The following is a 23,390-nucleotide window of genomic DNA, read 5'->3' as shown; positions in this document are numbered from 1 at the left end:
GTATCTAATATCCAAGCAAGATCTCTGATCTCCAAAATTAACAGGTCCTCTAAACACATGTGTACCATCAGCTGTAATTTTGATTTCCTGACTTTGATGAGCCTGCCACACACACACACTGTAAGTTTATGTGCTCATTTTCAAATAAGTTTTCTATTTTTACAATGTTCAAGACCCAGTCAGAGCAGAAAAGATGTTAAATACATAAACACCAGAACTAGAGCCTACAGAAGGAATTTGCACTACAAGCACACTGAATCAATTATAACCTTGGGAAAAAAAAAAATATACTCTAGCATCAAAAGCATCTTGCATTATTTCTGCAATGCTATTTCAATTCACAGTCCATTCGAGAAAGACAAATCAAACTGATAATCTTCTTCAGCCACAAAACTGCAAACATTCTGGTGTCATTCACCTACTAACCAAACACAAGGCAATTTCTTTAATACATAAGCACACACACTGCATTTGTCTCCCTACTGCACACATATCTAGGGATCAGGGATACAACATCTGATAGAAAGACAATACACAGTATAGCCGTATAACATATCTGTTCTTAGTTATGCTCCCTAGGAGTGACTTTTTAGTAGTAGTGTTCTACAAGTAGGGAGATAAGAGTAGAAGTCAGATGAAGTTTCACTGTAATTTAAATCTGCTTGCTGGAGAACAGAGTTTAAGATAAGCTACTAAAACAAACAATTGGGTTCTGTTTACAGAGACACAGTATTAGCTTCTAGTTATAAAATAGACATAATCCTTTAATTAACATAGAAAATCATAAACTGCCCCCCTCCAAAGATTAAACAAGGAAAGACAGGTAGGAAGCAACCTTTGTATCACTTCCATTCAAACTGAGTCTTTGCATGAACAACATGCTTTGTATTTGATATACACTTACTCATAGAGGCTGCTTTCAAGTTTCAAGCTTAATTTTAATCTTAAAACTTTTTCTGTCACTCACAGCTGTAGTAAACTGAACTACATAATTCATCTTACCCAACTATTTGAAGAAACCCAGGAGTTTAACATGAGATCTTCCAATGGCAATATATTAACTTCCATGTAAAGTATTAAGTAGGTTTTTCTGAGCCTCTGACAGATTAAGATTCAAGTATTTAAGAATCCAATGCATGCACACTGTAATCTTCCTGCAATAACAACTCACTTTCCTAAGAAATGCTGGGAAAGTTTCATTTTCTACCAGAAATGTACAACTTATAGAGAAAAAAGAAGTCTGAAAGATCTGATTTTGAAGTAACAAAGAAACAAAAGTAGCCTCCTGAATGCCAACACTCCTTTTAAGGTTAGTTCTATATTAATAAATTAAATGTGCCTTGGAATGTTTCCTGGCCCTGTGGTGAATGGGTATGGAAGGACTCACATCTATACTTTTAAAATCTAAGTCTCCACGTCAGGGTGGCCACATCCAAACTAACTACAGGGAGCAGCTCCTGGCTCATGCCAACTCTTGAACTATATCCAGGAGTCCTTTCAAACAGCGCTGCTTGGCCTGGGCCAAACCCATTCGACAGATCACTCCAACAATTTGACAGAGTAGACAATCAAGATCTAGTACCCAGGAATGCTTCCTGACATTAACGTACCAGTATGGATGTAGCCTCAGGGAGTTCCCTTCTCACAGCTCTCCATACCCCAGCTACAAGGCTGGGTTGCAGAACTAAGTGGCATGACCAGGCTCTTAACAGTAGGGAACCCTGTGTAGTCCGTTGCTCTGAACACCATAAACATTTCCATCAGTTTTGCTAACAGAAAACTAGAATGAGGTCTCATTGAAAAAAATCAAGTTTCTCTGGAAGGCAAAACCTTTAAAAATAAATCTGCTTTTCCCCAATGAAAACTTGTTTTATTGGAAAATTCTCAGCCAGGTGTAGGATATGCAATAAATAATGAACTATTTAAGGGATATTACCTACTACTGTCATGTTTTTTAAAAAACCCACAAAATTCCGTCCCATCTATCCTGTCTCCCTGCAACAGAGCTTCTTTGTTTCTATTTACTAAGACACTAGGTATTTTTAAATACAAGAAAGAAACCTAATTTAGATAAGATTGTTAAGAAATTTAAGAATATTCCTGATTTGTGTTAATCATCCTACTTGGTGGATAATTAATTGGCTGGATGGTTACACTCGAAAGAGTTGCAGTCAACGGCTTGATATCCAAGTGGAGAGCAGTAACAACTGGTGTCCCTCAGGGGTTGGTGTTGGGACTGGTGCTGTTTAACACATTTGTTGGCGACATGGACAGTGGGGTTGAGTGCACCCTCAGCATGTTTGCTGATGACACCAAGCTGTGTGGTGCGGTTGATACACTGGAGGGAAGGGATGTGCCATCCAGAGGGACCTTGAAAGGCTGGGGAGGTGGACCTGTGCAAACCTCATGAAGTTCAACAAGGCCAAGTGCAAGGTCCTGCACATGGGTCGGGGCAGTCCCAAGCACAAATACAGGCTGGGCGATGAGTGGTTTGAGAGCAGCCCTGTGGAGAAGGACTTGGGGCTGTTAGTGGATGGAAATCTGAACATGAGCCAACAACATGCACTCACAGCCCAGAAAGCCAACTGTATCCTGGGCTGCATCCAGAGAAGTGTGGCCAGCAGGTGGAGGGAGGTGATTCTCCCCCTCTACTCCATTCTCGTGAGACCCCACCTGGAGTACTGTGTCCAGCTCTGGGGCACACAGTATGAGAGGGACCTGTTGGAGCTAGTTCAGTGTCAGTGGAGTGCCATGAAGACCATCAGGGGGCTGGAGCATCTCCCTTACAAGGACAGGCTGAGAGAATTGGGGTGGTTCAGCCTGGAGAAGAGAAGGCTCTGGGAAGACTTTACTGTGGCCTTTCAGTACTTAAAGGGAGCCTACAGAAAAGATGGGGTGGGACTCTTATCAGGGAATGTAGTGATAGGACAAGGGGTAGTGGTTTTAAATTGAGGGAGGTTAGATTTAGATTAGATATAAGGAAGAAATTCTTTAGCGTGAGGGTGGTAAGACACTGGAACAGGTTGCCCAGAGAAGCTGTGGCTGCCTCCTCCATGTAAGTGTTCAAGTGTTCAAGTTGGACAGGGCTTTGAACAACCTGATCTAGTGGAAGGTGTCCCTGCCTGTGGCAGGGGGATTGGAACGAGATGATCTTTAAAGTCCCTTCTAACATAAACCATTCTATGATCCCACCTCTTACTGCATTTTCTTATGCTTTATAAACTGCTGTAGACAGTCAGAAGTTAGTTCTATGCATGATTCAGAAGAATTCTTCCACTTCTTCCACAAACTGGCACTTGGCTTGTACCCAGAACAGGAATAAACCCCAGTCATTCCTCTAGCTTACAATACTACAGTTTCTTCCCCCACCATAGTCCATATAAGACCAACATTTTTTTGGAATGCTAATCATGCACTGGTGCTTATGTATCAAGTCCTAAATTTCATGGATTAGTTACACTTTGTCTACAAGAAAGACTTCCTTTACTTTTAATTTGTTCCCCTCACTGTATTTGTTCCATTATGAGAAAGGAGAAAAGCTGTGTATTCTTTCCCCACTTCCTTTGTGTACAGTTCTACCATTTTACACTCTCTTTTAAACCAACAGTTAGTTTCACTCTGTCATAGTGAGAGCACTATAAAGAATTGAGTCAAGCAGCAGCCATGGTTAGGCAGGGAAGATGAGTGCATTTAACATTACAGGATTAAGAAAAGCTTCTTCTGAAAGCTGCCTCCTCTTCAAACCATCACACACTTTTTCTAGTGTGGTAATTAATTAGAACAAAGAAAAACACACTGCGCCCTGCAAATATTGGTTCAAATCTTCTCTCTGATACTGCTTTATGCAATTTTTAGGATAGTTTTCCTGCTACAGTGCTGCCCAGTTCCCTGGTGTTGTTAAATTGTTCAAGTTCTTTCCCAGTATGACCTAGAAGAATTATTTCCTTTGCGATTTTTTTGGACCTCTGTATTACCACACCTATTTTTCACAGGGCAAAAATACAGAAGTCCTATTACATACATTCAGGCATTTTGACTACTTGTTGATTTGTGACTATACTAATCGCTGAATTTAACTGGAAAAGTAGAATGCGTCACAGGATAGAAAAGTACCAGCCATGGCTTATTTGCTTCTGTTTTGCAGTGAATATTAACAAGTAATGTTAAAGTTGATAATTTTTCCTTATATATTTCTCCTGTATTTTAAACATATTTATAATTATCTCCTACAAAATGACAGGTAGAGAAGAACATTACATTTATTCTCCTTTTAGCTCAATCATAACATTCTATTACTAGCAAAGAAGAGATGCTAACAGTTTTCAAGTTACTCTGAAATTTTAATTTCAAGAGTAGAAGCTTGTGTGTATCTTTGACCTGAAAGCATATGCATTTTAAACCTGTGTTGAAACAGAACACATCAAAGGAGACAAGGATTATTTGATGGTAGGATTATTCTAAAGAAGTTGAACATAGCTAAAGTTCTAACATAAAACATCAGCTAAGCTGGAAACTGCTTATTTGAAATAACAAGCAACTCACACTGAATAACTAAGTGACTATACTACAAAAAAAACAGCCAGTATAATACACTATAATGTAATCATGCATTATAGAGTTGGTGTGTTCTTAAATGTTATTCATTTCTGTAATATGTAACAGAAAACTGTTGAAGAAAATTAATTGTAAAATGTCAGCTAACATATCTATTCTGCACATTAAACAGTCATTGAACAGTGACGGTAATTTCTATATTTTTTAGTATCAAAACCCGTCAGCAAAAAAAGCAATTACTCAGTACAGCCATCTTTTAAAACAGGATAGTGTTAGGAAATTTTAAAAAGAATCCTTATTTTTCAGATAAATTCTAGCAATTTTCTGTGTGCCCCCAGAAAAATGAATACTTTATTACTCTTTAACACTTAAGTCTCATATGTAAGAACAATATTGTATTAAAGGTGACTGCAAGGTGTATTGAGCTGTCTGAAATTCAGAGTATTTTCTAAGCTACACCCCAAACACTTTTACTTAGCCATCTTTTCAAAACGCTTATCAACACTTCATACCATTGAAAGCTGTGACACTCTCCTAAAGACTTATATGTGTAACAGCTTGCGAACATCCTCACTAGCATTAAGGTATAATCTCATTTCAATACCTGTAAAGGTATTTTAAAAACCTGGACTCTTTTTAGTAGCATAACAGAGACAATTGGAAAAGGATGACTTCATTACTTTAATACATACATAATTTAGTGTATATACCCCAGTCTAAGCATCTGTAAAACCAGAAATAGATTTGAGCAAGGAGAGTTCTTTAAAGTTGGCATTATAAAGACATGGTCAAAGCAAAAACAGGCAAAAAAGCCCCAAAAAACACACTTACCCCTGTAAAAGTTCGTGAATTCGCTCGCATTTAGCCCGGAGAGTCTGAAAAATGTCTATGCACAAACAAACAAACAAACAAAAAAAAAGGAAGCTGCTTAGATATCCTGTTTCTGCTTCACATTTCTGTAAGTCTAAGATTTCAAAAAAGCATTTGGAAGGAAAACTAAAATATACATATCTACTGAAGTACTAAGTCTCTTCACTACTTTTCATAATGTTCCCAACTCCCATTTCTGCCAGGAAATCACAGGCTTTTAAGATTTGACAAATGCATTACTTTCCTTTATCTCATTACTCCTGCACTGGTTCATGAACATATGGAAAACTCCCACCTGGAGTACTGTGTTCAACTCTGGGGCCCACAGTATAAGAAGGACATAGATCTGTTGGAGGTAGTCTGGAGGAGGGCCACGAAGGTGATCAAGGGCCTGAAGCACCTCCCTTATGAGGACAGGCTGACAGAGTTGAGGTTGTTCAGCTCTGGGGAGACCTTACAGCGGCCTTCCAGTACTTAAAGGGGACCTACAGGAAAGATGGGGAGGGACTCTTTATCAGGGGGTGTAGGGATAGGATGAGGGGTAACTTTTAAACTGAAAGAGGTTAGATTTATGTGGAGCATTTTGCTAACAACTGGCTACGTGAGAAAGGGCACAGCACCGAGGAACTGCTGACAACGGCGACGTGATGGGAAAATACCGAAAAGTATCAAAGAAGAACAAAGAACAGAAGCAAGACTATGTAGAAGGCCTTGCAGAAATCATAAGGGGTGGGATTGGTATTTAACCTTAGCAACCAAGGTATCTAACCTTAGCAACCTATAAGGAGCTCGCTTTTTGCAATATGTATGAACTAATTATTGTAGATATAAAAGAAGTGTGAGTACTAATAAAGTTGAGCCTTTGTGCATTAAATGATGGCTGGGCTCCCTCTGCGTTCTTTCAACAAATGGTGACCCCGACGTGATACGTGCCCAAGGACGTATAAGGCGCCACGAAGGATAAAGACCAGAGAAGGTGGTTCAGGTCCTTAAGCAGCGAGGACGGCGAAAGGCAACTGAAATAAGAGAAAAGGCCCGCGCCCTGGGTGTCATAAGAGGTGAACCCTGCTGATACGTGCTGCCGAGACCTGGAAAGGCTGCAACGGAAAAATTCAGGTATGGACAGGCAAGCAGCATACGATTTATTTGCATCCTGGCTTACACAACGCTGGGTTGAGGGAATAGATGTAAAAAAGGATCTTCAGGAGCTTTTAGCTTATGGGGTAGAGCAAGGTTGTTTTATTAATCCACATGTAGTTCATGAGTTATCGGAATGGAGAAAATTTGGAGATAAATTATGGGAATTAACATTGAACGATGATAAGACAGCAAAAAAGTTGGGAAAGTTATGGAGGGTGGTTCATAATGAATTGCTAAGGTATCAGGCTGAAAAAAGAGCTGCACAGAGCGCAGTTGCGGCAAAAGAGAAAAACACCAGATATGGGGAGGAGGAAACTAGGTGGCCATTACCGCCTACGTTTCGTGAGCTTGTTTTACCACCTTTACGTTCCGAAGAGACGGGACAGGAAAGCTCAGAACGAGCTACCGCTCCCCCCGCCCCCGCCCTGAGTAGCCCTGACGCGTCCAGCCACACTGTGACGCCGGAAAGCGAGAATTCTACTCCTGGCTCAGAAGATGGGCTGGGGATAGAGATCGCTAAAGAAAGGTGTCGGGCTTGGAATGCATTGGCACGAGAGGGGTTAGAAAAAGGGGATGAGGCGATGACTCAGATGGCGACAGCAATGGCTTTTCCAGTTCAGTTTCAGCCGAACCCAGCTGGTGGAATAAATGCTACTGTTACGGCATTAGATTGGAAGCTTTTGTCACAATTGCGCTCTACAGTGAGTTCTTATGGTGTTACTGGTGAACCGGTTCGTCAAATGTTAGATTATCTCTGGAGCACTCAACTTCTTTTGCCTGCAGATTGTCGGGGTATAGCAAAGTTAATTTTCTCTCCTAGTCAGTGGTTGTTGTTTAATGCGCATTGGCAAGCGAGAGTATTAGAATCGGTAGCGGTACAGCGGCAAGCAGGAGATCCATTACAAGGGATCACAATGGATGAATTAATGGGGTTAGGACCTTATGCTAGAGTAGAAGCTCAAGCATTGCTCGGTCCGGATAAGGTGAGAGAGGCAATGAGGTTAGTGAGAGAAGCCATAGAGCAAGTGAAAGAGCCAGGCGGAGCTCCAATGTATATGGGGATTAAGCAAGGGAGAGAAGAGACTTTGGGCAGTTTTGTAGATAAGTTGGTAAATGCAATTGAAAGAGCAAGAGTACCTATCTACATGCAGGGTGCTCTCTTAAAACAATGTATTTTACAAAATGGCAATCCTGCTACAAAGAGTTTACTGAATACATTAGGGGCAAATTGGACTGTAGAGGAGGTACTTGAAAAGGCGTCCTCGATACCCACTGGACCTCAGGCTTTTCTTGTAGAGGCAATAAAGAAATTAGGGGAAGGAATGAAAGAACAGGCTCAGGCTACTCAAAGTCAGGTTATGGCAGCCCTTGCGCCTCTCCAGACCTCGCCAGCAGGTAGAGTGCAAACACCTCAAAAGGGGCAGCTGCGGTGTTACCGATGCGGAGCTCCAGGGCATGTACGAAAGAGTTGTACAGCCAGAAATGTATGGTGTCAAACTTGCCGATCCAACTCCCATAATGAGGGGGTTTACCACAGACGGTCGGGAAACTCCACACGGAGCGCGTTCGCCGGCCGCCGCGCGACGACAAAAGTTGCAGCCGCAGCACAGTCCTTCAACCCGCCACCCGGGGAAGTCTCGGGTTGGACCTGGCAGCAGCAGTAGATGTTACCCTGTTAACAAATAATCCTCAAACAATATCTACGAACGTACGAGGACCTATCATCATTAATGGGAGAGCCATGGGAGCTTTATTATTAGGAAGATCATCGGCATCACAATGTGGACTATTTGTTTTACCAGGAGTTATTGATGCAGATTATGAAGGTGAAATCTATATTATGGCATATACACTGAATCCACCAGTAAAGATTGCACAGGGACAACGGATTGCACAGCTGGTGCCCCTGCCACAAGTGACTCAAACAATACGACCAGTAACTGAGGAGAGTCGCGGAAACAAAGGCTTCGGATCCACAGGAAGCCTGACCCTGCTAACACTGAATCTGAGTACGAGACCCAGAAAGACTGTTCACCTGTCATTTCAAGGGGATATCTTTGTGTTTCTACACCAACAGGCACCGCATGGGTTCCAGCGAGATGGGCGAAACCTGCCGCACCTCCCAATGACGCCGGAAGAGAGACAAGCTCATCGACAGCGACTGAAGATTCAGCCGGTTCTAGCGGGGATTGAGAGTCTACTCGGACATTCACTTTACTGGGCAACGCTGTCAGACGTTTGGAGAATTATTGAATGGTTAAATGTTAGGGTGACAAGTGTTAGTCATGTTTGCTTAGGACAGATGCAGAGACGACATCTAACAATAGGGAAAAAGGTAAAACAATGAAACAAAGAGGTATAATTTGTCTTTACATCCTCACACTAAGTGGAGCAATAGATGCATTGATGAGGTTTAATCAGCCAAGGGAAAATGTGTGGGTAACGTTGGCCAACTTGACAGGACAGTCATCACTCTGTTTGGCTTTAGGAAGTATCAGCCATCCATTCCGTACTTGTTTGGTTGGACTTCCAGTGTGGAAACCTGGAGAGTTTTGTAGTTATGTTGTGAATCAGACACTATGCAGTGCGGCTTATACAGAGGATGATGGGAAACATAAGTGTGAGCTTATATTATCACTAAATACAACATTAGAATCCCCACCTGAGGAATTAGAACTTTTTGGAAGTGCAAATGCTAGCATAACAACTGAAAGAACTGGAAAATGGGTCAGCTTTCTGCCAAAAAGGCAGGAACACCTTAATACACACAGGAAGATGTGGGCTTCATTAGATTCAGCATTAGACCCTGGTAGTGTGTATGAGCAACTATATTCAAGCTGTAATGGTAGCAACATAACAACAGCAAGAGAGCTACCAACAGGAATCTTTTTAATATGTGGTGACAGAGCCTGGAATGGTATACCGATACACCCACAGGGAGGTCCCTGTTACCTGGGACGACTAAGTTTATTTCACCCGAATATGTCTGCCTTGATGAAACTTACTAACAGAACCAGGACGCAGCGGTCCATACATGAACTAGATTGTAGTGGGATAGGAGAGCCACGATTCTGGGCAGAATTTACACAGGTGTTAGTTGCAACTATTTTACCAGGAGGAGCGGCTAATAAAGCCATGAACTTAGCAAAACAGATAGGATGTTGGGCAAAAGATGAGCTTAATCGCACTTCTGAAGTTTTAGATCGGCTTACAGCAGATGTAGAAAGTGTTAACCATGCAGTATTACAAAATAGAGCAGCTATTGATTTTTTGCTTTTAGCACAAGGCCATGGATGTGAGGAATTTGAAGGAATGTGTTGCATGAACCTGACAGACAATTATTCTTCAGTCCATGCAAAGATTAGGAAATTGCAAGAAGGCCTGCACAGCTTGAAACAAGTAGATGGATTAGGGATTGAAAGCTGGTTAAAAGAATGGGGACTTTCAGGATGGTTAATATCTCTGATCAAGTCTATAGGGGTAGTGATCTTGGTAATTGTGGTTGTACTTTTGATGTTGCCATGTATTGTCAGTCTTCTGCAAAGGGCCCTGCAGAAGACTGCCTCTGCAATATTTTTAGCACAAGTGCAAAAAGAAAACGGGGGAGATGTGGAGCATTTTGCTAACAACTGGCTACGTGAGAAAGGGCACAGCACCGAGGAACTGCTGACAACGGCGACGTGATGGGAAAATACCGAAAAGTATCAAAGAAGAACAAAGAACAGAAGCAAGACTATGTAGAAGGCCTTGCAGAAATCATAAGGGGTGGGATTGGTATTTAACCTTAGCAACCAAGGTATCTAACCTTAGCAACCTATAAGGAGCTCGCTTTTTGCAATATGTATGAACTAATTATTGTAGATATAAAAGAAGTGTGAGTACTAATAAAGTTGAGCCTTTGTGCATTAAATGATGGCTGGGCTCCCTCTGCGTTCTTTCAACAGATTTACATTAGATATAAGGAAGAAATTCTTTAGCATGAGGCTGGTGAGACACTGGAACAGGTTGCCCAGAGAAGTTGTGGATGCCCCCTCCCTGGAAGTGTTCAAGGCCAGGTTGGATGGGACTTTGAGCAACCTGATGTAGTAGAAGGTGTCCCTGCCCATGGCAGGGGGCTTGGAACTAGATGATCTTTAAGGTCCCTTCCAAACCAAACCATCCTATGATTCTATGAAAGGATGACACAAACACTTGGTAATGGGATTGAAATGGCAACTTACTTGTATCTATAAAATATCTACAGCCAGGCAGACACTGATCCTTGATCCTTTCACCAACTCACTGCAGATTCTTAAACAGGAAACTGACTCCTGGATCTGCAAACCTTGGTTCTTTTCCTTGGTAAATGTTGACCCTCAACTACAGCTAACAGTCCCATAAGTTACTCTTTTTTGTTTTTTGTTTTTTTTTGTTCTTTTGTTTAACTTCTGAGGACATGGACTACCCAGTAGTTTTTATTTATTTGTGACAAACTAAATACTGCATCTATCTGCAGATTTCCTCCAATCTGCTGATGTTAATGAAGGTCAAAAACAAATACACACAGATTTGGCCAATGTTGTCTCTCTGATATGCCTCCCACTCCCACCACCCCCCGCAAAAGAAATCTCTCTTAGGTTCTAGCAACTAGGGCAATTCTCCGACTCCTAGAGAAGAAACTCCTGCCTGCCAACTTTATCCAAATGTCCTGTACATGGCCCTGCCAAAATTGCACGTGTTTGCACCATGATAATTCCTGAGATTCTTGCCTGGATGCTTACTTGGAGAAGAAAAAAAATTATGTAGTGCAACTGGAAAGGAAAGGGTTGTTCAGGCCTGCAAAAATTTCCATCCATTTTTCTTTAACCTTGCCTTCCTCCTTTTTTCTTGAAGGAATTTGTTTTCAAGGGAGAAGCATACCACTGGTCCGTAAAGCAAAACAGTAATTTCTTATTTGCTTAGTGAAAACCATCTCTGTCCCTCCTAGTCTGAACCAACTTGCTCATTTTCAGCTGGAAGAAGGAAAAGGGAGGAAACACTGAAGAAAAGCAGGATGGGAAAGTATATGAAGAAAAAATCATGCATATAAAATTAATTAGCAGAAAAAGAGAAAGGACTTAAGAGAGTAAAAAGTGAGGAATCAAAGTAGGGAAAAGTAGGAGTTATTAGTTTTGTTTGAAGAAAGAATGAAGAATAAGACTTTCCTGAATTAAGTACCTGGATTATCTTCCATAATATTCAGAGCCTCAATAGCAGCAGCAGCTAACAAAGGAGGTAGGGATGCAGAGAAGCAGTAGCCTTGACCAGACAATCGCTGTGAGGGAAAAAGAAAAAAAGAAAAAAAAAGGCACTTTTTTGTTTATAGCAGTATAGGCAATGTTTCAAAAGTTAATTCACACATATTTAAACTACCTCTCCTCTACACTTACAGATTCATGGAAGGATTTAAAAGTAGGTATCTAATTCATCTACATTATTTCATAGAGCCAGATAGTTTCTGTATGGAATCAAATGTTGCGTACTGATTTATATAATATCACTCCTTGCAAATTGAGTAACTCTCATTTCTAACTAATTCTGCAACACCAAATAAAAATGAGACCTGGCTTACCTGATGGTCAATAATAAAAGATCTTCCACAACAAAATCCTCCAATAGAAGCCAGTGAATTTTCCATGTTTGCACTGATAAGATCTATATCATCAATCTGCCAGTTAAATTAATAAGTTAAGAGATATTTTTGATTACATCAAAATCATTTATAAGACAAATCTATTAAAGATGTATCGCTTCATATTATCATGAATACTAGAGAAGATACACCAAACTATCACATATTAAAATGAAGCTACAACTGAAAGTTTTAAGCAATACAAAAGGACTTTAAAAATTGAGATGTATGGATCTGTAGATAATTTACATAGGATCACTGTTTCAGGCCTTGCAGTTTGAAAACCACAAACAGAAAACACAAAGTATATAGATACTGGTGACAATTCCTCAGAGCAGTCAGTGTCCCAGTATCCTTTAAGAATATAAGTAGTCCCACTGCACTCAGTAGGAGTCAGAATCTGATTAAAATTGAGCATAAGCCTTGTTAAATCAGACTTTGAACCTTAGAGTCACAACTATCCTATTTCATGTTAGTTGCAAATGTATTTTTTGCCAGGCTCTGTAATGCACGCTGATGATCACTGCTACAAATTCCCATTCTTAACAGACAAAACTGAAGGATTATGTTTGTAAATGAATTTAACATAGAAGCCAATTAATCAGATGGTACTTGGCAAGCATCACAGTAGCACTGTTTGTTTGCTTTTCTAAAGCTGTTGAACATTCATTTTCTCTTTTCCACATTTCGTATTAAGACACTTAAAGTGGAAACAACAGGAGATAGGGGAAGACAGAATGAATTCTCAGAATTTGGTATTTCACTTCCAAGCTGAACTCCAACACTATCAGAATGTAGTGGGAGATGGTCCACACTAAGACACTGGCAACCAAAGGAGTACTTCTTCCTTCCTTCCCTAGCTCAGGTGGCTGTGGTATTAAACAACTGTAGGATACCCTTTTGGATTCCCAAAGTACTCCTTAGCTGAATGAACACCACAAACAGTAGACTTGGAAAAACAGTTTGGCTTAATCTGCCCGTGAAGTAGTAAGACAACATCTTTGAAAGGACCATCAAAAACTTTATCCTATTTTTCCCCACTGGAGTAAAAGTCAATAGAGAAAAGTAAGTTGGCTATACGCTGAGTAGATTTTTTTGACTTACCCCTAGCCCCCACATATTTCTGTGTAAGCATGACACTTTTAAGTGTATGTGGCTGTACATATGACAATCATCATCTCACTGAATGTCCAAAAAAAGGATCAAATTATGCAGTGTAAAAATTCTTTTGTTATCTTCCTCAATAAAGATAAGTAAAATTATTTCAGGTAAGCATGTGAAAGAAAAGTGCCAAGACCTGAACACTTTAAGACTGATAATGGAAAGCATGTTTAAGTTTCTGTCATACACTATTAAACATTGTTAATGCCACAGGTATAAGAAATCAATTGTGCAATTTATTTCTGTACAAGTCTCTTGTTCACACCAAAACTCACAAAAAAGGCACTTACATTTATTCCAAAGTGTTCAGTAATTCCTCTTCCATGTTCTCCAAGGACTCCAAAGGAAAGGCTCTCCTCCAAAAATATTCTAACTTTGTATTTATACTTCAATTTTATCTAAAACAGAGCAAATGATATAAAATACAAGTCAAGCCCATTAGAATTTGTAACAAAATGGGTGGGGGAGATAAGGTAAAGACAGACAAGTACAGTGTGCTGAATACTGCAAAAATGTCAGCTCTAGGCTTGTGTTCTGTCATTAAGACATTTTAAAAACCATGCAAGACTAGAGTAAATGTCATAAATGTTCATGTACCCCCAAAAAATTTTAATTTTTTTAAATAGGCTATCAAGTACTTTCAAGTTGATGCATCTTCACAGCACTTCTTCCACTACTAGAATACAGCCTGCACAAAAAGCCAATTTATGCTGAATAGCAAATGGTTTCCTTGGAGTCACTGTTTATGACAGCTGTGTGAGGGTTTCTTTGAAGCTTCCTTTTTTTTTTTTTAGATATAACTTAGTTTAACGATTTAGTATGACACAGCATAGCTGAAAATACAGTATATTTTACAAGTTAAAAACTAAGACCATAACCAGATATTCATTTGCAAGTCTTGTTGCATATAGCTTCAGAATCCTAATCCTGATCAGAAGTTTCAAGACAGTGTAAGACTTGGGATTGCCATTTCATGAACATTTGAGAAAGCAAGAAGGTAAACAAAAAAAAAACCACATGCAGAGCTTTTCTACGCAGGCTTAACTATATGATACTACTATTTAATTAGTCACAAGTTTTCATATGCAGAGTTTAAAAGTTAAACTGAAATCACTTACCAATTCTGGAAGAGGGCAAACATCTCCTGTGTTCATATACAATCCTTCCACTACAATAAACCTTCGAGTTACACGGGCCTTGCGAGGATTCTTCAGAAAAAGATATGATGATTTCAGTTCATATCAATTGTTACCAACAAGTAAAGCTCTGAAAATTTTTTTATGAGGAAGGGCAGTAATGCGAAGGAAAGGCAGATAATGTCTCTTTTTCAAGTAAGCTTTTACTTTAGTTTAAACTTAGTATTTATCATTTGTAACAAAAGTTGAAATGCCTCACTGGAATAGTTCTTTATTTTGTAATAATTTTAAAGCTTTTAATTAGTACACAAGGTTTAAGATGCCTTGTTTTGCAACAAATCATAATCAATCGTTTTGAACTTTATGAATAAAATACAAACAACTACAGAACAAGTACTACAAATCTTGATCTCTATTATATTCATCATTAGTCTGAGCATTAAGAAGGCTTTTCAACAAGTGGTTTTGTGCATCAGGATTCTCAATGCAGCACAAACCTCTGACAAGTAGTTTCTTCATAAAACACAATCCAAAAGCATTCATAACATTTAAGTTACAATTTCCTTGTCTGATCTCTGGACAATATAGGTCACAAGAAGAACCTGCGCTGGTTTCTGTTTAAACTTTAATGGTATGATTTGATTTTTGTTGTTTTAAAATGCCATTCCCCTGGTATTTACTTTAAACCTTATTGATATCTTCTAGTCAAGGATATTACATCATGCTTCTTACCTTTTCCAGTTCTTGTCAAAAGATTCAGAGAACAGCTATTTGATTCTTCTGAGTGGTAGGCACAGACCACTCCACAAGCTGGACGAACTCTAGTGTTAAGATCTATCCCTTCCTAGTCACTATGTCTTAGTTATACACACATGGTCTGTATTAAACTATTGGCCACCAACTTCATGTTCACATTCAGCTAATTACATTAAGAAACTTTAACCATGTAGCTAAATTAAAGCACTCTGCTCTAACAAACCAAATGTGTTACACAAATTGCATCACTAGTCTGTCAACCACATCTAAAACCTTTTGTAGATTATCTGACAAAATGTATTTTCTATGAGGTATGTTAACTAGCATGTTGTCTATAAATTTGCTATTAATCAGATCCATTACTGATTTAGACTGATGTTAAGATGATTGGTTGATTATTATTCAGTTTATCTACTTGAGTTTTTCTATGGATTAGCATAAAAGTAATCTTTCTTACAATTGCCTGAAACCTTCCAGCATTCTGTCAACCAGGCACATAATGGTGATAGCTCTTCAGCTAACTCTTATAAAATTCATTTAACCATGTTATCTGTACTTGCTGATCCTGATTTTAGTAGCTGCTTTTGGACACCCGTTTGTAATACTGTCAAAATGAAAAGCAAGCCATCCAACTGACCCAAATTTTTCAAGAGAGAGAACATCTTAAGAGTTGAGTGCAAGATACGGGAAGAGTCTAAGAAAAAAAAAAAAAAGAATCACATTGATTCCATAAATTGAAGTCTTAATTAGGACTAGCTGCTTTTGTGTTGATTTTACAGTGTGGCACGTAAAAAAGCTCTGAAACAGTATTTTTAAAAAAATAAAATAACCTCACACTTTAGTCATCTGCCCATAAAGATATTCCTCTGTTACCGATGCCTGTGAGTTCGCTTCCAGTGGTTATGCAAACAAATGCAAATAAATAAATGTTCTTTAAAAATAATCTGTCTTAATTACATAAGCAACATTAACTGCCCAACAGAGATTTATGAAAACCAAACAGCTGCTTATAAGCACTGCATACATTCAAATACACAACCCAGTAAAAAGAAGTGGAGGAGGAAGCACAAAAGAGTACAAATATTTCTTCAAAGGAATGGTACCTTTTGATCTTCAGTCTCTTGTTCTTTCAACAGTCGTTCAAGGTCAGCCATATCATTATGCTTAAATAACTTGATGTTACTACGAGATGCTTGTAATCCCTTCTGAATAGCAAAGCAGGCAGCCTCATCTCTGTAAATACAGCAAAGCCCTTCTAAGTTTGCACTCGGTTTAACAATTATTCGAAGAAAGATGGCTATTAGGACTGTCCTGCTTTTGAGCAGATATCTGTACTTCAGTGTAGTTAAAACCAGATTTATTAAAGCATCATATATTTTATTTACATTTTGAAAACTCATTTCCAAAGCTTCTCAACTTTCCTATGCATTACAGGCACTAAAAGCAAGCCAAGAGGTTTTTTCTTGAAGTGTACACTGGTCCTTTTGTTTGTACGTGACAACAGTTTATTGGAGCACAGCATTCCATGGACTGGGTACAACTCCATGGTAATCATCCCAGAACCTCTCGCTCCATTTACTCTGGGTCTTTGAAAAAAGCCGCAAAGATGTGCCTGTAACATTTACAGTGGTTCTCCAAGTATTCAAAATGTACTTTTTAATATCCTTTGGGAATTACTATCTCAGTCTTCAAAAAACTATCCGTCATTTTTAAGTGTTGGAAAAGCAAATCTCTGAGCATGATGGCATATGCAATTTCACAGCTGCTTAACTTGTGTAATCTTTTAAAAGTGGCAACTAAATCAAACCTTCTGCACATGTTAAATGCAGTAATTTCAACCAAGCTGCTTTTAAATATGGTGAGATCTCAACTTGTCAGTGAGAAGCTGAATCAGTACAAGATAGCAAAATCCAGTCATTTTGAATAGCATGCACAATCCTGGCCGTTCATCTCAAAAAAGCTGATCCAGAAGACGTTCAAAGATGACCAAAGAACATAATCAAAGTTACAGAAGAACTTCTGTAAAAGAAGTTAAATAGGTTGCAAGCTTTACACCTAGAAGAGAGCACTGAAGAAAGATTCTGGAAGACAAACACAAAAGCATCAGCGTGTTGTGACTTAAGGCAGCTAAGCCCCACATAGCCACTCACTCACTCCCCCCATGAAGAAGATGCATCAGTTCACTGTCTAAAAACAAATGCATCAATTGAAATTAGTAGGTGTTATATTCAAAAGAGGTATTTCTTCATATTTTTTCATAAAATGTTTAAGTTAAACTGTGAAATTACATGTCATAGAAGCACTGTGGATATTAAAGACTTTGACACTGTCCCACACAACATCCTTGTCTCTAAATTGGAGAGACATTGATTTGATGGATGGACCACTTGGTGAATAAGGAATTGGCTGGACGGTCGCACTCAAAAGATTTGCGGTCAACAGCTCAATGTTCAGGTGGAGACCAGTGATTAGCAGCATTCCTCAGTGGCCTGTATGGAGACCACTATATTTAATATCTTTGCTGGCGACATGGGCCACTCATGAATTGAGTGCACCCTCAGCATGTTTGCCAGTGACACCAAGCTGTGTGGTGTAGTCGACATGCTGGAGCGAAGGGATGTGCCATCCAGAGGGACCTTGACAGGCTGGAGAGGTGGGCCTGTGCAAACCTCATGAAGTTCAACAAGGCCAAGTGCAAGGTCCTGCACATGGGTCGGGGCAGTCCCAAGCACAAATACAGGCTGGGCGATGAGTGGATTGAGAGCAGCCCGGCAGAGAACAACTTTGGGGTATTAGTGAATGGAAATCTGAACATAAGCCAACAACATGCACTCACAGCCCAGAAAGCCAACTGTATCCTGGGCTGCATCCAGAGAACCATGGCCAGCAGGTCAAGGGAGGTGATTCTCCCCCTCTATTCCACTCTTGTGAGACCCCACCTGGAGTACTGTGTCCAGCTCTGAGGCCCGCAGTATAAGAGCAACATAGACCTGTTGGAGCTAGTCCAGAGGACAGCCATGAAGACTAATGGGAGGCTGGAGAACCTCCCTTATGAGGGGTGGTTCAGCCTGGAGAAGAGAAGGCTCCAGGAAGACCTTACTGTGGCCTTTTCTGTAGGCCTTAAAGGGGGCCTACAGAAAATATGGGGAGGGACTCTTATCAGGAAGTGTAGTGACAGGATGAGGGGTAACAGTTTTAAACTGAAAGAGGTTAGATTTACATTAGATATAAGGAAGAAATTCTTTAGCATGAGGCTGGTGAGACACTGGAACAGGTTGCCCAGAGAAGTTGTGGATGCCCCCTCCCTGGAAATGTTCAAGGCCAGGTTGGATGGGGCTTTGAGCAACCTGATGTAGTGGAAGGTGTCCTTGCCCATGGCAGGGAGCTTGGGCCTAGATGATCTTTAAGGTCCCTTCCAACCCAAACCATTCTATGATTTACAAAGGTTCTAAAAGAATAGGAAGACTTAAGAAAAATCCCATGAACCACTACTAAATCCAAACCCTCCTCTTTGGCTCAGAAAGTTTTGAGTATTGTTATTTGTTTCTCCTGGATTTTTGTTCTTCCCTAGACAAATTATGACTGGCTACTCTCAGAGATCAGATACTGGCCTTGCTGAATCCTTAGTTTGACCCTGCATAGCTCTTCTTGTGTTATTTTAATATGTACCAATACTTATCCAACTAATCCATTGCAAACATGCATGAGGGGAACAACTGTCCTGCAAGAAAGGTGAAAAGTCAGCAGTAAACAGAAGTAAATATGACTGTACAGTTTCTTAAGAAGAAAACTAGGTATTAGACTTCTGTTAGCTTTGGCATGCACACGTTTGGGTTTGAGGTTTGTTTTTTTTTTTTTAGTTGAGTGCTCAAGGCCACTCTTCCAAGATAAAAGTAACTGATTTGATTCAGAGTATTTGGCAAAGGAAAGATATCTGAGGTTTGTACAACAAAATACTTGACCAAAACCAGTACTGGTTTCTATGTGGGTAACTTAATATGATTAACAATAATGAAAAAGAAAAATTGAAAGGAAAACTCTTTAATCTGGATTTTCTCAGGTAGAAAACAATACTTACACAAACACAATGTCCCCTCTTTTTGAATATGCAGGAATAGCACTGGCAATTGTTGCAAATCCATATGAGTATATAATAGCTTCCTCTGTCCTCATGAATTTTGCTAGTCGTTCTTCTAATTCTAAGTGCACATCTATTTGAGAGAAAAAATGAAGAGATCTTAGACAGTTTACTTGTTTGCATCAGAAAGGCTATCATTGCTTTTAGCAATCATCTAATTGAAGCAAACAAAATGTTTATTTGTAGGAAGAGAGTTACAACAAAAAATTTCCCAAAAAACAGCTGTAACCAATCCAGTCTTACTTAAACTGACAAGTAACCCAATATTAATCAGAAGCTTTGATAGCTCTGAAAATATTTGTGTAATGTGGTTCTCTCATGTTCTTATGCAATGGTAATTAAAATCTACTTGTGATTAGACCACAAGTAAATGACATAGTGTTCCTGGACTGTAACTAGGGAGTACAGTTACTAGGCAACAAACAGATATGTAATTTATAGCAATTGATGAGGTCCTGTTGGCAGACTGTCAGTTCTTCCAAGCTGATGCTTCCACGGCATATAGCACAGCTATCATTATAACAGAAAACTGCTCTTGTCAGGCTGCAACCACGTATCTCCTGAACACACTTCAGCCAATTGATAAGGTCACCATCTCCATGCCAAAGATTACTCACCCTTAAGATAAATGGACACAATTACACACACAAGCATTTCCCAAACCAATTTGGTCAAAGTGACCCATGTTAGAAACAAAATACCACTAAATCAAAAGATTAAGAAGGGTAATACCACATGGTGAGTAGATTGCTGCTGCAGAAAGGTGACCACAGTGTTAAAGTGTTCTGCCTAAGCAAAATAACCTGTATCAGACAAATTGTTATTTTAATTGCCACTACCTGCTTCTGCTAGCAAATGTTAGTCAAAGAATTATGCCTTTTATCATCTGGAAATAAACAAGATTAAAGGGTCAATAGAGGTCCTTAATGTATGACTTGTAACATTTGGCCAATGATCATCTTACCTTTTTGCAATTATTGAAAGTTCATTGAAACTAAAATCAAATGAGGAAACATCAGTTCAAAATACAGATTCTTCAATAGCCTATGAGGCATGGTTATGTCAATGATGCTACTTCTAGCTAGGTACCAGGGTATAAGAAGAAAGGGCTTTGTAAAAATCTTAACTTTGCCATACTAAACAAATATCTAGCATAACCTTTTCCCAAAAGGGCACATCCACCTGATACATGTATTTATACAATAAAAGCATAAGGTATGTCTTCAAACGACAGCCTCCCACAGTCAAGACCAATTTTATCCATAGACTGCAAACTATAAATCTTCAACAATCCTGTCCCAATGTTTACCTGAGCATCAAAAAATTGAATGGAAAGGAATTCTTTTATTTGGTTTTCCAGTGGGTTTAAATTGAAACAAAAAGTTTAATCACGTATTATTTGAAAGTTTTCTTTTGTTACCTATCACTTTGATCCAGCTGTATTAAGACACACCGAATATTCGGAGAAACCTAGAACAGCCTTTGGAAGGAATGATACTGATGAAAGTTATCTTATAAAATCTCTATCAGAAAGTAGAAGGAGTCCTTCTTCAGAATCTTTGTATCTTTTTCTTTATTATTCCTGGACTTCAGGACCAATGAAACAATCTCCAGTCAGGTTTCAACAGGATGGATGAACTTTGATTCAATTATTGAACAAAAACCCCAAGAAAGATCTTTTTCTGGCAGAAAGCACCACAAAAAGAGGCTGGCCACATGGCACTTAAAACATACAAACAGCCAAAAATGTTCCTTCTTGAAGCACTGCCAGTAGAGAATAAAAAATTATGGGAAACTAGGACTGAACTACTACGTTGAGTGCCTAGCTATTGATATTTAATGGGGAAAAATGTTTTGTAGTGTAAAACACCACCTCAATCCTTGAACTAAAAAAAACTAGAAAAGATGATGAGACTATCACAACTGAAAATGAAAACTTGCAGTTGAAAACCACCACCACTTACACTGAGCAAGGGCTAGGTGAGAACAGCGGGCAAAAAAAATACTGTCAGCAATAATAAACTAAGAAATAGAATCAGATTTGTATTAAGGAGAAAAATTTTACAAGTCTAGTAAATTTTGGCAAGGGCAAGAACATTTAAGTTCAGAATGACATATAGCATACACAAGTTTGATACATCATTACGTCAGGGAATGAATGCTTTGTATAGTTGTGAGGTTGAAAAGCTTAAGACTATTAATTAAGGCTTCACTACCATTCCACCACGATAAAAACAGAATACTCTCTGACTCTCCTTTATTCCAATGACTTGCTTTGTCTGGTTACATCATTTGGAGTAGCCTAGCTTAAGTGAAAGCTGCAAACACCACCTAGAGTACCACTGCACAGAGGAAGATGTAACTGGAACAGCTTTCTAGATAATTATGAAACCTTAATAAAGCTATTATTGTCAAAAACTGCTATGAAGTGACAGTTTAGTGCCTAGCATGTGCTTGCATACAAGTCAAAAGCAGGAGAACTGAGACTAAATCCCACATCATCTTTTATATATTTTATTGGGAAGCCAGTCCTGATCTTCACAGTAGTACTGAAATTCTGGCTGCTAGGCAATCAACAATAGCCTGGAAAAAAAACTACCACCGAAAAAAAGTGATACACCCCTCAGTTGTCATTATGGAGAAAATAACCATAAAGCTTCTGTTATGTGCAAATATACTAGTATTTCAAACTTACCACAGGATAAAGGCATGGATGCAGTTTTCAGGGATACAGCATAAAGCAAAAATGTCTTAACAGGGAGTTGCTAAATCTACAAAATCCCTTCAAACAGGCAGACATGAAGAATCAAATCTCCATTCAAAATAAATTACAACATGACATCTACATTTCCAAATAAAGAGATCACTAATATTGATATAACAACCACTAAGAGGGGATAATTCTGAGTGACAACAATTGACAAGCATCAATTAAATCCTGTACAGTTAAGTAAGAGGAAACTATGTAGTTCTGGACACAACACGACTCGTTTACCAGTCAGAGCACATGAAAAATTGTGTGCAAAGTTTGAGGCATACAACATTACTGATGTAAGAAATGTTTCTTAGAGATTCATAATCCTGGAATACTCAAATGTTTAAAGGCAAGGAAAAATGGAAAGACAGTTTGGGATCCAACAAGAACAATATTTGTCTCAAACTTTACACCAATTCTCCACTACTTTATCTGTAAAAGATGATATCTCAAATAGGTGAGTATAATATAATTTCTTCACTAGTGATGTCATGCTGCAATACCACAGGTTATATCCCCTGCTTTGTGAAACAGAACATTTACCCAAAAAATTCAGAAGCCAATGAACAGCAACCAAACTAAATGCAAAAACTACACAGTTTGGATCTTAGAATTAGACCTCAAAAGAGGGCAGGAAACAATCCAAAGAATCTCTCACTTATCAGAGAAAAATCAACTTTTAACCAGTCTGTTTTGAATAATTACTGGAAAGAAGCAAAATGAAAAATTTCACAAAACTTAAAATCAGTCTGGACAAAAAAGGCAGGAGGCATTAGTCCACAATCTTCTTTAAGCTTTTCAGTGTTTTTGAGGAAAAAAAAAGGGGTCTGTATGAATTCTAACAGATCACTGCTGAACTGTGATTGGAGAGGGAATATAGTTTCCTAAAAGCTCTCTACTAATCAGTGGGCTACAATCACCTTCTTTATAAATGAGTTATGGTTCTAGGCTAATGAAGAGTATATAAGATTGATATCAAAGACTCAACTTTGTTCTGATATATAGACTTCTAACAAACCAAAATAGGTACAGTACCTGTTGATCATTTAAAGGACTAAGAAAAGTTCAAGTTAGTCCTGAATTTAAGTCAAAGATATAGGAAACTAACGCTATTAAATCATTTGAGTACAAACATGCTGTGAATTCCATCACGTCTGGGAAGAGACCGAAGAAAAGTTCACAAGATGGTAAGTCGATGGTTTTAGTCTGCAATCATGCAGCTATTCATGT

At 39.0% G+C, this 23,390-nt stretch overlaps 1 protein-coding gene across 2 annotated transcripts in view; it reads right to left on the bottom strand.

The window, feature by feature from the left end:
- SPTLC1 (serine palmitoyltransferase long chain base subunit 1) overlaps window positions 1–23,390 on the bottom strand; it is a 42,782-nt gene that overhangs the window by 3,863 nt on the left and 15,529 nt on the right. The window contains exons 6-12 of one of the 2 annotated variants that reach the window (XM_074855636.1): window positions 19,346–19,478; window positions 16,371–16,500; window positions 14,494–14,583; window positions 13,666–13,773; window positions 12,155–12,250; window positions 11,761–11,857; window positions 5,386–5,440 (exon numbers count right to left, since the gene is read on the bottom strand). In XM_074855636.1, the coding sequence (XP_074711737.1) occupies window positions 5,386–5,440; window positions 11,761–11,857; window positions 12,155–12,250; window positions 13,666–13,773; window positions 14,494–14,583; window positions 16,371–16,500; window positions 19,346–19,478 (709 nt within the window). Of the gene's footprint in view, window positions 1–5,385; window positions 5,441–11,760; window positions 11,858–12,154; window positions 12,251–13,665; window positions 13,774–14,493; window positions 14,584–15,249; window positions 15,962–16,370; window positions 16,501–19,345; window positions 19,479–23,390 lie in introns of those variants that run through there. The other variant, XM_074855637.1, reaches the window with a different exon arrangement.

The sequence above is a fragment of the Strix uralensis genome, chromosome Z (assembly GCF_047716275.1).
Source record: "Strix uralensis isolate ZFMK-TIS-50842 chromosome Z, bStrUra1, whole genome shotgun sequence".
Classification (NCBI taxonomy): domain Eukaryota; kingdom Metazoa; phylum Chordata; class Aves; order Strigiformes; family Strigidae; genus Strix; species Strix uralensis.
The sequence above is the reverse complement of the archived record's forward strand: the minus strand, read 5'-3'. Positions and strand labels throughout refer to the sequence as shown.